The sequence below is a fragment of the Liolophura sinensis genome, chromosome 3 (genome assembly GCF_032854445.1).
Source record: "Liolophura sinensis isolate JHLJ2023 chromosome 3, CUHK_Ljap_v2, whole genome shotgun sequence".
NCBI classification, from domain to species: Eukaryota; Metazoa; Mollusca; class Polyplacophora; order Chitonida; family Chitonidae; genus Liolophura; species Liolophura sinensis.
In genome coordinates, this window is record NC_088297.1 from 25,814,700 (window position 1) to 25,827,833 (window position 13,134).

The window sequence follows — 13,134 nt, forward strand, 5'->3', positions numbered from 1 at the left end:
GTTGTCCTTAAACATGTTAAAAGTTCTCTACACAAAATCAACCAGTGTAATTTCCGTGTACGCACTCGACGACATATGGATACCATTTATCTAATGAATTCAGACAGAATTAGTGTCAAAGGTGTATATATGGTGCAATACCTACTCAGGGGATGGGTTTAGAGGGTCAGGTGTTTTGTGGTTTGTTTTCCGGTACCTGTTCATGATGACCCTGAAAGTCTTAACGTCAGTGGTGAAACACCTCGTTCAGTGCACCAGTCCCTAAATACTGACAATTTTACGAATGATAAGCTGTTCAACGTCACGAAGATATTCGTTGAATTACTTTGTGTTTGGTCTTAAACGTTCTTGAGTGCAGAGATTTTCCAAGCGGTCGCTAAATTCAGCGTACCAGTATTTAGCGTATACCAGTATTATGTCTTAGAAAAAATACAATAATTTTGTTGTGTTTTATTTCCCCCAGACACTATTATAATGAAGGTAGTTACAAGGAGATCATATATAAGATCAGATATATATATATATATATATATATATATATAATATTCTCATATTCACACCGTTACAATTATTGATACACGTGGCAAAAACATAGTAAGCATTGTAGACATAGTGAGCTTTGGTGGTTTGGTGGTTAAAACTCCTCTCCTTTTAATCCCTAGCGCAAACCTGGTCTTATACCTGGAATTTGTAGATTCCTAGGCTCGCACTGTGCGTTATATGGGCCTATGATCAAAAAAAAAGAAGTGGTCGACAAGTCTCCTAGTAGAGTAGACATATAGATTTACGTCACACGTGGAAAGGTGCATCAGTATAATGCTGATGGTTTATCACAGGCATTCCGATTGCCACCACCCACCCCTTGCCCAAAAATTCTGTTGTATAAAAAATGAAAAATTCTCGCGTTAAACAACAATCAAAGGAAAAAATAAATAACCTACTCTTCCGTCAAAGACTGAGAGAAAGCCTGATTTTCTTCAAGATAACCGTCTAATTTGGTTGAAACATACACAGGCGTAGGCCTAATTAATGCATTTCGTAAGATCGAAAATTAGTACATTCACTTTAAGCGGGCTAAAACCGAGATTCAAAGGTGATATTAATTATTTCTGGTTTTATTTAAGAGGGAAGAACAGAAATTTTACAGATACAAGATACAACAGTTAGTTTTGACTGGTTGTAATTATATTACACGCGGCTGTTTGTTCATGGACCCAGATGACCGTTCATTATGTTTTCTTCTGCGTGTTGTCTCCTGCACAGAGGATATATTTTCAATACTGTGAACGTTATCTGTCATCTTCAACACCACTGTGCGGAGAATGCTACTGTAGTGGTGAAATATCGAAACCAGGTCGAGTACCGTACTCACCCGTAAAACACCCCATCACAGAGCTAAAATTATCCCATTAAAAGCCCCAAAATGTGAACAGCTTTCATAAAACCGGGCTCTGAATTTATTTAAAATTATGTTAATGACGTGTTTTAGCCATCCTGTGAACTCGTATTAGAATTGAGATGGATTTTCGATTTTGTATATTTTTGGCGTATTTATGTCTTCCACGGCTGATAAGAAAAACATGTGGTATGCATAAGACAGGTAAGCTTGTGTAGTAAGTAAAGGTTTGTATACAATCTCGCTAGCCCATGTTTGTCAGCATAGAAATGCTCCGGTTACGCACTCGGTGATACATGTACGGCTGTCCACTATAGACGAAGGAGAATCGTTACTGACATCCAGTGATCATTATACCCAGGAATCTCGATGATCAACAGCATAGACCAGCCATGCCGTGGTCGTTTTGTGCGCATGCTCTGTGGGTGAGTTGTATTTGTTATCACATGTTCGTTTACTTGTAGGGGATCTCGCAGGTTAAGAATAAGTATAGCGCTGGCTCGCTGAACATATCAGGCCTTTGAACACTGAGGCTGTGTGTTCGAATCCAGCCCTCGCTGTTTCGGTTGCGGCCTTGAATCAGTGGCCTGTCGAAGGCCGGAGGTTTACATCCGGGCACTCTGGTTTCCTCCACACATCAACCAGGCCGTTGTCATAAAACATTTTTGAACAATAAAGTCATGTTGTTATATAACTGAAAAAGTTATCAATACGATGTATAAACCCAAGCACTCATCCATTCACTTGTCTTTTTACATGTCCATGTGATGATTTCTTCACATATAAACATAATATAATAAACAAATAATAACAGACAGATATTAATATTTGGCGGCATGGACCTGCTCTGCCACATGAAGGCACATTATATGTACACACACCTATTAACTCCTCGTCGTCATATGACTGAAAAAGTGAACGACGTTAAACCCCACATACACGCATACACACACGCACACACACACGCAAACGCACATACACACATACCTACCTACAAACAAACAGACATACATACATACATACATACATACATACATCCACCCATCCATGCATCCATGCATGCATACAATCAAAATAACTGGGGTTTTGCTCTTCAAAGGAGAAGAAAATATAAAAATGATGCCAAAATCAGATGAAAGAGCATGAAGACTTATTTGCAAATATGATCTTTAAAATTTTAGGGGATTTTTTTTTTCAAGCTAACAGGGTATTTGAAAATATTTTTCGATGGTGGGTATTTGGGACCAACTTTTGGTATTTATCATTTTTGCATAATAATGTTCATAAGGAGGTAATGCTTGTCTAATAAAGTTATTTGAATGCAAATTTGTTGTTTATATCGAAACATATACATTTAACCTAAATTATGATAATATTTATGAATATATTAAAAATATAAATATGATCCAAACTGAGGTTTAATACATTTGCAAGCTGAAAAGAACAAATTCTAGTGCAAAAATATTTATCAAACCTGTGTTACATCCTTACTTATGAAATTATTAAACAACAACTATAAATACCAAAAGGCGGTCACAAATACCCACCATACAAAATTATTTTCAAGTGTCTTTTTCTCCTTAAGGGAGAATCGGAAAAAGTATTGAAAACCACATTTAGGAGTAACTTTTCGCACTCTTTCATCTGAACTTTGTCATTTTTTATGTTTTCTCCATCTTTAATGCAACAGTTAATAATAAATGTATGTATATGACCTTAATTAGGGCATTTTATCTTATTAAGTTTAATTAATTACGATGCGGAAAGATAATATTATTCCGATGGTATAGATGAAAAAACTCCAACAGTGTTAAAAACTAGAACTTAATATGCAAAGATAATAGGCAGATAAAGTTTGTATAATTCTACATTTATCTGTATAATGCATTGCTGATCTGATACACTTGCTTATTCTCTAGAGGATAAATTATGTTAAGCGTGGGATTCTTTCGTTTTATTCAGGATGGCTCCCTAACCTGGAACAGTTCTTACCCCGAATTCACTGAGTGTTTCCAGAATACAGTCCTTGTTCTTGTTCCCTGTGGCTGGCTATGGGTTACCTCCCCTTTCTACTTATGCTACATTTACACCCGCAGTCGTCCCCCTTTGCGCATCAGTAGACTGAGTGTTGCCAAATGTGTGAGTAAAGAATAAATGTGCGCAGACCAAATTGTGTGAGCAGACCAAATTGTGTGAGCAGATTCAAAATGTGTAGCAAATTAAGGTGTGGTGCTAAGGTGTAAGCTGAATAAAAAGTGTGATCAGAGGTTTTGGTGAATGTAACAGAAGATTCAAATGTGTGGGAATACAGTCAAGCCTTGGGAAATACGAAACATGTCAGTGTTGAAAAATGTGCACATAAATTTAGAGCCAGAAATCTAAGTAACATGGAAATGTAAACTGTGCATGTCTTCTCTCTTCAATATTCGACCATAACCTGTAATTTTTTGTCTTTCTGGATAGGTATTGGGCATTGTTGTGGCAATTTTCTCCGTAGTAAAAGCTGTACAGGCATTATCCCGGCACACAGCTTTGGGCGAGTATGAAGGAACAGCCGACATTATCTCTCCTTTCATAAGAGCAGCTACTATGGTGAGATTTCTTTATTGTTTACCTTCTAATACCATTGATTTATCCCAGACAGCACAATGATGTCGGGTCAACGTCCAAATATCGTCTATACCGTCGGTTTAACGTCGTAAGCGGTCGATAGTACCGTCAAGTACCAGACTATTATGGGATATCCCATTCCCATCCCATAAATGTCGTCCAACCAACTGACTAGCAAAAACTGGACGTGTTTTTAGTGCCCCTATTAAAACACTGACCACAGAAGTACGTCCATATACTGCCCCTGTCAAGACGTGCATCAGACAAAAAAACACTGACCACAAAAGGACGTCCATATACTGCCCCTGTGAAGACGTCCGGCCGACGACAAAGCACTGATCGAAGAAGGACGTCCATATACTGCCCCTGTCAAGACGTCCAGACGACGACAAAACACTGATCGCAGAAGTACGTCCATATACTGCCCCTGTCAAGACGTCCAACAGACGGCAAAACACTGACCACAAAAGGACGTCCATCTACTGCCCCTGTCAAGACGTCCAACAGACAACAAATCACTGACCACAAAAGGAGGTCGGTAAACTGCCCCTGTCAAGACGTCCAGCCGACAACAAAACACTGACCATTGGTCGGTGGTCATGGCCTACCGGTTAAGGTGTTTGTTGTGGCCAACTGGTTAAGGGGCTTGTCGTGGCCTACCGGTTAAGGTACTTGTCGTGGCCTGCTGGTCAAGGTGCTTGTCGTGGTTGACTGGTTGCTTGTCGTTTAGCCACAATAGAACACCTGATTTGGCTCAATCTCATAAAATTAAATATGTAATATCCTTATATTTTGCTTGTGTACAAACGATAAATTATTTATAATAGTAATATTTATTTTCGTGTTGATTGTTTTTGTTTTGTTTTTTTGTGTTTTTGTGTTGATTTCAGATATTTGCTGCTCTCTTAGTTCTCATAGATCTTAAGAGAGGCTCTCTCACTTCAGGAATGTTGTGGATTTTTTGGTTCCTGGAAGTAGTGGCAGGAATTAGTCCATTTTATACAGACATAATACAGCAGGTGAGTTGTACCATTCATACAGACATAATACAGCAGGTGAGCTATACCATTTTATATAGACATAATACAGCAGATGAGTTATACCATTTTATACAGACATAATACAACAGGTGAGTTGTACTATTTTATACAGACATAATACAGCAGGTGAGCTTTACCATTTTATACAGACATAATACAGCAGATGAGTTATACCATTTTATACAGACATAATACAATAGGTGCGCTATGTCATCTTATACAGACATATTAAAGCAGGTGAGTTGTTCCATTTTATACAGACATAATACAACAGGTGAGTTGTATCATTTTATACAGACATAATACAGCAGGTGAGCTATGCCATTTTATACAGACATATTACAGCAGGTGAGTTATACATTTTATACAGACATAATACAACAGGTGAGTTGCACTATTTCATACAGACATAATACAGCAGGTGAGTTGTACCATTTTATACAGACATAATACAGCAGGTGAGTTGTACCATTCATACAGACATAATACAGCAGGTCAGTTTTGCCAGTTTATACAGACATAACACAACAGGTGAGTTATACCATTTTATACAGACATAATACTGCAGGTGAGGTATACCATTTTATACAGACATAGCACAACGGAAGAGTTATACCATTTTATACAGACATTATACAGCAGGTGAGTTGTACCATTTTATACAGACATAACACAACAGGTGAGCTATGCCATTTTATACAGACATTATACAGCAGGTGAGTTGTACCATTTTATACAGACATAACACAACAGGTGAGCTATGCCATTTTATACAGACATAATACATCAGGTCAGTTGTGCCATTTTATACAGACATAACACAACAGGTAAGCTATGCCATTTTATGCAGACATAATAAAACAGGTGAGTAATACTGTTTTATACAGACATAATACAACAGGTGAGTTATACCATTTAATACAGACATAACACAACAGGTTAGTTATACCATTATATACAGACATAATACAGCAGGTAAGTTGTTCCATTTTATACAGACATATTACAGCAGGTGAGTTGTACCATTTTATGCAGACATAATACAACAGGTGAGTTATACCATTTTATACAGACATAATACAGCAGGTGAGCTATGACATTTTATACAGACATAATTCAACAGGTGAGCTATAACATCTTATACAGACATAACACAACGGGAGACTTATACCATTTTATGAAGACATAATACAACAGATGAGTTGTACCATTTTATACAGACATATTACAGCAGGTGAGTTATACCATTTTATACAGACATAATACAGCAGGTGAGTTGTTCCATTTAATACAGACATTATACAACAGGTGAGGTATACCATTTTACAAAGACAAAATACAACAGGCGAGTTATAGCATTTTATACAGATATAATGCAACAGGTGAGTTGTACCATTTTATACAGACATAATACAACAGGTGATTTATATCATTTTATACATCCATCGTACTACTGGTGAGTTTTGTTTGTATATTGACATTATACAAAAGGTGAGTTATACAATTTTGTGAGTTATACCATTTTATACAGACATAATAGAACAGGTGATTTATATCAATTTATACAGACATAATACAACAGGTGAGTTGTACCATTTTATACATCCATCGTACTACTGGTGAGTTTTGTTTGTATATTGATATATTTTTTTGAGTGATGTTTAATGCCGTGCTTCTCAAATTCGCAAAGCATAGCATAGCGTCCATTCTTGTAGTGCAATTACCCAAGAGCCTCCCGCCAGTGCGATTGCTATGTCCAGCTCATGCTGGCTTCCTCTCAGGCCATACGTGGGAAGGTCTCTCAGTAACCTGTGGATGGTCGTGGCTTACCCCGGGCTCTAATCGGTTTCCTCCCTTCACAATGCTGACCGCCGTTGCATACGTGAAATATTCTTGAGTGCGGCGTAAAACACCAATCAAACAAATAAATCCATTCTTGTATATTATTTTCGATCTATGTACATATATGTTGAAAAGAAATTTTTCAATCTCGCTTATTTTTACTTCTCTTTCCAGAAATATGAAGACAAGAATGAGTTAGTGAATTTTGTGATTTTCTATATTGACTACGCTTTTGTTGTTGTACAGTTTGTATTACATTGTTTTGCTGAAAAACCACGATTTTTACGGCCCACGAGACGGGTAAGTATCTTTGCTGGTATCAAATATATCATATTATTGTTGATGTCCTCGCTCCTAACCAATGTCAACAGGATGTTTATTTTTTGTTTGATTGGTGACTTACGGTAGACTTATACATTAGATTATGTTTTAAACAATATGCATTCTCTCTTTAGGCTGTTAAGGTGTTTAGTTTAAGTCAATTAATTTTGCCTAAGCTTAAACTGGATAATTTTATCGATTGGCATGGGTGGGAGTGTAGAGTTTTACCTTACTGTTTAGGGTTAGCTCCTATAATCAGTTCTCAACCACTAGGTGTGCAAGGATTTATAATAGGCACTCTGTCGTAGAATATCACAAAATAGGCAATATTGATACATTGTCACAAAACAGGCAATATTGATACATTGTCACAAAACAGGCAATATTGATACATTGTCACAAAACAGGCAATATTGATACATGGCCACAAAACAGGCAATATTGATACATTATCACAAAATAAGCAATCTTGGTTGGTTACAACCCTGGTACATAATATACACATAATACATGTACGTACGTCTTCACAAAGTGAGTTATCTTGGTACAAAATAGGCAATGTTGCTGCGCTTTCACAAACTAGGCTATTTTGGTGCGTTTTCACAAAACAGACTATCTTGATATGTTTTCAGATATCACCTACATTGTAGCTGTGAGGCAACTCTATAGATTTGATGGATCAATCATTTAGATAAGTAATGTTTATTTATCCATTTTCTTTTTTGTTGTATTTGTCAGAAACAGTCACCGGAAACAAGTGCTTCGTTTTCATCATTATTCTCATTTTCTTGGGTAACTCCGTAAGTACAATAAGATATTGTTATTACCTCGTGAAGGTCACATTTTTTCTCCTTTTGTTATCCTCCTCTTATTCATTATGTCCCCCTTCTCGAAATAAGAATAAGAGCTCAGGTGTAGAAACAGACATTCGCATACGCCAGCGCGACGCGATGACACAGGAGCCTCTCACTAATGCAGTCGCTGTTAGTTATTACTGTAAAAACTAGTATGTTTTCCCGCAAACCCCTTCACTCTAAGTTTCTTAAGTTTTACGATGAGTATAATTCTCTTGTAAGTACATACGGATAGATCGTCCATGCAGAATCTCTTGCACACCACTTCATGTTTGTTTCTAATTCCGCTCAACCCGGAACTAGGGCACTATATTCGTCGTGTTGAATTTAATCACCACATTGGATATATGAAGTTTCAAAGCGTAACGGAAATACATATTTTATTATCGACAACTTATATACTAGCATTGTACACGATTTGAATACTCGTGTGACTCATTCGCCTGGAATATACCTCTGCGGTTTTTTCAACATTGCAAACTGTTAACTGCTTCTCTTTGCATGATGCCTTCTCAATTTTTTACTTTCTTACTTTTTTAGTTCTTTGGTGGTTTGTGTGAAACGTCGTGTTGGGAATTGGCTTGCGATTATTGACCTGGAACGTCCATTTTGGTTGACGGCTGCTATTTGAATGTCTGTTTCGACGTAAAACACCAATGAAATAAATAAATCGTCGAACGTGATGGGTATCCCAGATCAATAATCTCTTGATCAATTTCCAAAAACAACGTAAATAGAAGAAAGTATAAAAAGTAAGAAAATAGGCTGTTGAGTTTTAAGAGAAGCAGTCAACAATTTTTATCGATGTTGAAGGCAGGGGAACTCCGTGACCGAGTGTTTAACGTGCTAGCAATGCACAATCTCACAGAAGCTTCTCACCAATGCAGTCGCTGTGAGTTAAAGTCCAGCTAATGACCGGTTTCCCTATCACCATAATGGTGGTCACCGTCGTGTAAGTGAAATAATCTGAAATACGGCGTAAAACACCAATAAAATCAAATACTAGTAAATCGATGATACCGGAAAGAGTTATGTTCTAGGGGAATGAACGTAATCAGTATCCAAATCATGTAAGATGCTAGTGATCGGTAAATAACGTATGTATCTAGGATTACAGCCATTGACTCCACTATAACATGCCAGACATTTTGATTAGATGATCCAGAGGTTTGTAATCCAGTATCCAATTATTCCTACATACTGCCGTTTTTACAACCAGAGGGTTAGTTTCAACTTTCACATTAGAGACTTTTAGTTAGAAGTTAATCTTGTAATTTCAAACTAGAATCGTAAATTAATTCAAATTTGAAGTCACAAATTACAGGTTACAATTGTAACTTTTAACTAAAGGGCTTTATTGTCAATTATCCTTACTTGAATAGCAATATACCGACGGGTTGTGCGCATGGCGTGTAGCTGTATCGTACATGTCTTATAACATTCATTAGATATACCATGTGTTGTGTGACAATTTCAGCCATCGATCACAGGTCACGTGGTTACAGCGAAAACTAGAATAACATTTACACCAAACCAGTTCGTTCTGAGATTTTTGAAAGTTTTGCAATGGGTGTAATTCTCTTTGTGTGTAAATATGAATGGTTTGTCCAGAAACTCTTGTGTTCCGCTTCATAATTGTGTCTAGTTCCGCTTAATTTAGGGCTATGGAGTGTGTATGCATCTTGTTGAATATCATCGTCACGCTTGATACACGAACAGTCGCAGTCAAAGTTTATTTTTGGTTGACGATAAGGTATAAATTAGCATTGTACATCAAATTTCCGCGGCTAAAGTGTACCTCCATTTTAGGCATCATTGAAAACTGTCGACATTTTCTATTTATATAATACCATCCTAATATTGTATTATATAGACTCACTTCTAAGTTCTTCGGAATCTTGTGTAGAACGCCCTCTTGGAAATTGGTCTTGCGTTTATTTATCTGGAACGATTGCTATAAGAATGTCGATCGATTACCACGACTTAATCCTAATCCTATAACACAAGCTAGTATAGATTAGTGACAGCGTTTTGCAATCAGTAGTTAATCTTATTGAAGCACTTTACATTAACTTTCAGAAGGAAAAGAAAACCAACCGAAAAAAATGCGTTAATTTTAATTTTGTTAATAAATCTTCAGAATTAAAGGTGTTCCATACACAGTGTTGTTCTTGTACATTTGTTTTACTATATGGTGAACTTAAATTTAAATTTTATTTTTTTTTATATACTTAAACATCGCACTGTTTCAGATTTATTGTGAAAGGGTATAAAAAGACGTTAGAAGAAGACGATGTATGGGATCTAGTAGACTCTGACAAATGCCATCAAGTTGTCCCCAAGTTTGAAAGAGTTTGGTATCGAGAATTGGACAAGTGTAAGGATATAAGGTAGATTATTCAATGAATTTAAACACATTGTCCAGTCCTTGAAGAGGATGTTTGTAAACAGAAGGCTGCTGTGTGGCCGAACCTCAGGCTACCGCTGGGGCCTTATTGGCCGAGTGGCTAGCATGTTAGCGCAGAAGAACGACTTTAAGAGCCTCTCACCAATTTCTCTTTGGTCATACGTGAAGAGGTCTTTCCGTAACCAGCGGATGGTCCTTGGTTTTCCTCAGGCTATGCCGTGAAACACCAACGAAATAAATAAATAAATAAATAAATATGACCAACATTTTTCAAAGAATAAACATATTTTTTTCAGAATTTTCAACATCTTTTTCTGAAATTCTCACCGTCTTTTGTATCAACGTCTGAACACATTTAGTCTCAACTTTTGAATCCCTTTTGTCTGAATCGTTGAACTTTTGTCTCAACCTCTGACAACCTTTTGTTTTTGAACATCTTTGTCTTTGTCTGAATCTCTGAACACCTTTTGTCTCAACTTTTGAACACCTTTTGTCTCAAGTTGAGAAAATCTATTGTCTACATCGTTGAACATCTTTTGTCTGAATTGTTGAACTTTTGTCTCAACCTTTGGCCACTTTGCCTCAAATTCTGAAACTCTTTTACCTGAACCGTTGAACATATTTTGCCTGAATTGTTAAACTCCTTTTGTCTGAATTGTTGAACTTTTGTCTCAACCTCCTTTTACCTTAACTTCTGATTATCTTTGTCTGAATCTCTGAACAGCTTTTTCGACACTGTGGAAGTCTTCTCGCCCATTCCAGTGGTCAGCCCGTAATATGTCCGTGGTTTGCCTTTGGTGCTCTTGTGAACATAGACGGCACAATGAAGAACTGTTCTTGTTCCAATCCTTCAAAGATCACATCAATACATTTCCACTGTCACCATTTTCACTTGGTGAAAGGTTTTAGTAGCGCGCTACTGGAACTGTACTGAACACAATCCCCATGTCCTAGTTCTGCTCAGTTCATATGGACGCGCTCAGAGATTTGTCTTCCAGATTCAGCAACCTGGATAATTGTGAAGCTGATCGTGGTCTTTCATGCAAATTCTTTAATTCAGTGTGAAATGAAAAAAAAAATCATTAACTACCTGTGAGAACTTTTCAATATTCTGAGCATGTAAATTTTTACCAATTAAATTTTCATACATTAAAAATATTATAAATAGGGTGTTGTTTTCAGGTTAAGCCTACTTTTGTTTACTTGTAACATTAAATGCGTGTTTATTTTGCCAGGGTGAAATCAGGTTTGAGTGAAAAAGTGAGAAGAATTCAGCCAGTTTCTGGTATTAACCAGGTACAACCCGAAATCAACATCAGTCAGGACGATTTCGATGATAGAACTCACCTCCTAAACGGGAGAACTCCGACAGGGGGGACCATTTCAGAGAGGAAACAACGACAGCCTTCACTACTGAAAGTGCTCGCCAAAGTTTACGGAAAAGATGTTTGTATTGCACACTTTCTGAAACTCATCAAAGATCTTCTGACGTTTGTCAACCCAATACTGCTTAGGTAATGGAAATTAACTGATACTGATGGTTAGGGCACTTAACATTCATACAGGATATCCTGTATGCTGTATCCCGTATAAAGAATGAACTAATCACCCGTAGTAAAGTCATCTGTGTCGTAGTTTTGCCACCTAAATAACAAAACAATCGTTTCTATAAACCAGAGCGCTTTTCCTTTCGCCATTTTAGCAGAGGTCATATTTCATGTGGACAGCATACAAATGTTTCCGGCCTAGCATATCTAGCAGAGCTGAAAATAGATTGATTGATTATTGTTTAGACCAGTATTCAAGAATATTTTACCTAGATACGACAGAGATCCGTTTCATGAATGGGGGAAACCGTAATGCTCAGATTAAACAATGTGCCCGTGGCAACCAGCTGACCAGCTTTTTCACAAATGACACAATGATGTTCACCTGCTCAACGCGTTCAGTGTGGACGTATGTGTGTAATTTGTGGAAGGGAAAAAAGTACAAAACTCTAGACTACCCCCCCCCCCCCCCCACCCCCCGAAAACAGAAATGACTCTGCAGAGTTGTTATTTCTGTTTGTATTCAACCAATGTTTAAACACAAATAATCTTTGTGTCAAAACAGATATTCCTATCCCAGTCGTCAACCAAAATGGACGTTCCAGGTCAATAATCACAAGACCCATTCCAAAACGGCGTTTAGCAAAAACCACCCAAGAGCTAAGAAAGCATAAAAAGTAAGAAATCAGGACCGAATCATGTAAAAAGAAGCCAACAGTTCTCAATTATGTTGGAAAGATGCAAGGATTGCTCCAGGCGAATGAGGGAAATCAGTATTTAAATTTTGTACCATGATAGTGTATAAGTTGTCAGTAGTAAGGTATGTGTCTCATTTGCGCTTTCATTGCAACTGTCCATATATCCAACGTGGCGATCTAATTCAGCTCGATCAATGCACACCCACTAGTTCCGAGTTAAGCGGAATTAAACACAGTCATGAAGCAGAGCGCAAGAGACTCTGGACGCTGTATCCATACTAACTTCCAAAAGAATTATACTCATTGTAAAACTTAAGAAACTCTGAGTGGAACCTTTTGATGGAGTAACCTTGACACACTAGTTTTTGCAGTCATAACTTGTGCAAAAACGTCATCACACAATGTCTGTGTAATACGTC

General features: G+C 37.3%; 1 protein-coding gene across 1 annotated transcript in view; it reads left to right on the plus strand.

The window, feature by feature from the left end:
• The first annotated feature begins 1,710 nt into the window (after positions 1-1,710).
• LOC135463507 (multidrug resistance-associated protein 1-like) overlaps positions 1,711-13,134 on the plus strand; it is a 41,589-nt gene continuing 30,165 nt past the window's right edge. Inside the window, exons 1-8 of the mRNA XM_064740766.1 lie at positions 1,711-1,821; positions 3,359-3,535; positions 3,860-3,988; positions 4,897-5,025; positions 7,063-7,188; positions 7,948-8,009; positions 10,316-10,453; positions 11,706-11,984. Coding sequence (XP_064596836.1) covers positions 1,789-1,821; positions 3,359-3,535; positions 3,860-3,988; positions 4,897-5,025; positions 7,063-7,188; positions 7,948-8,009; positions 10,316-10,453; positions 11,706-11,984 — 1,073 coding nt within the window. The 5' untranslated portion in view covers positions 1,711-1,788. The remainder of the gene's footprint in view (positions 1,822-3,358; positions 3,536-3,859; positions 3,989-4,896; positions 5,026-7,062; positions 7,189-7,947; positions 8,010-10,315; positions 10,454-11,705; positions 11,985-13,134) is intronic.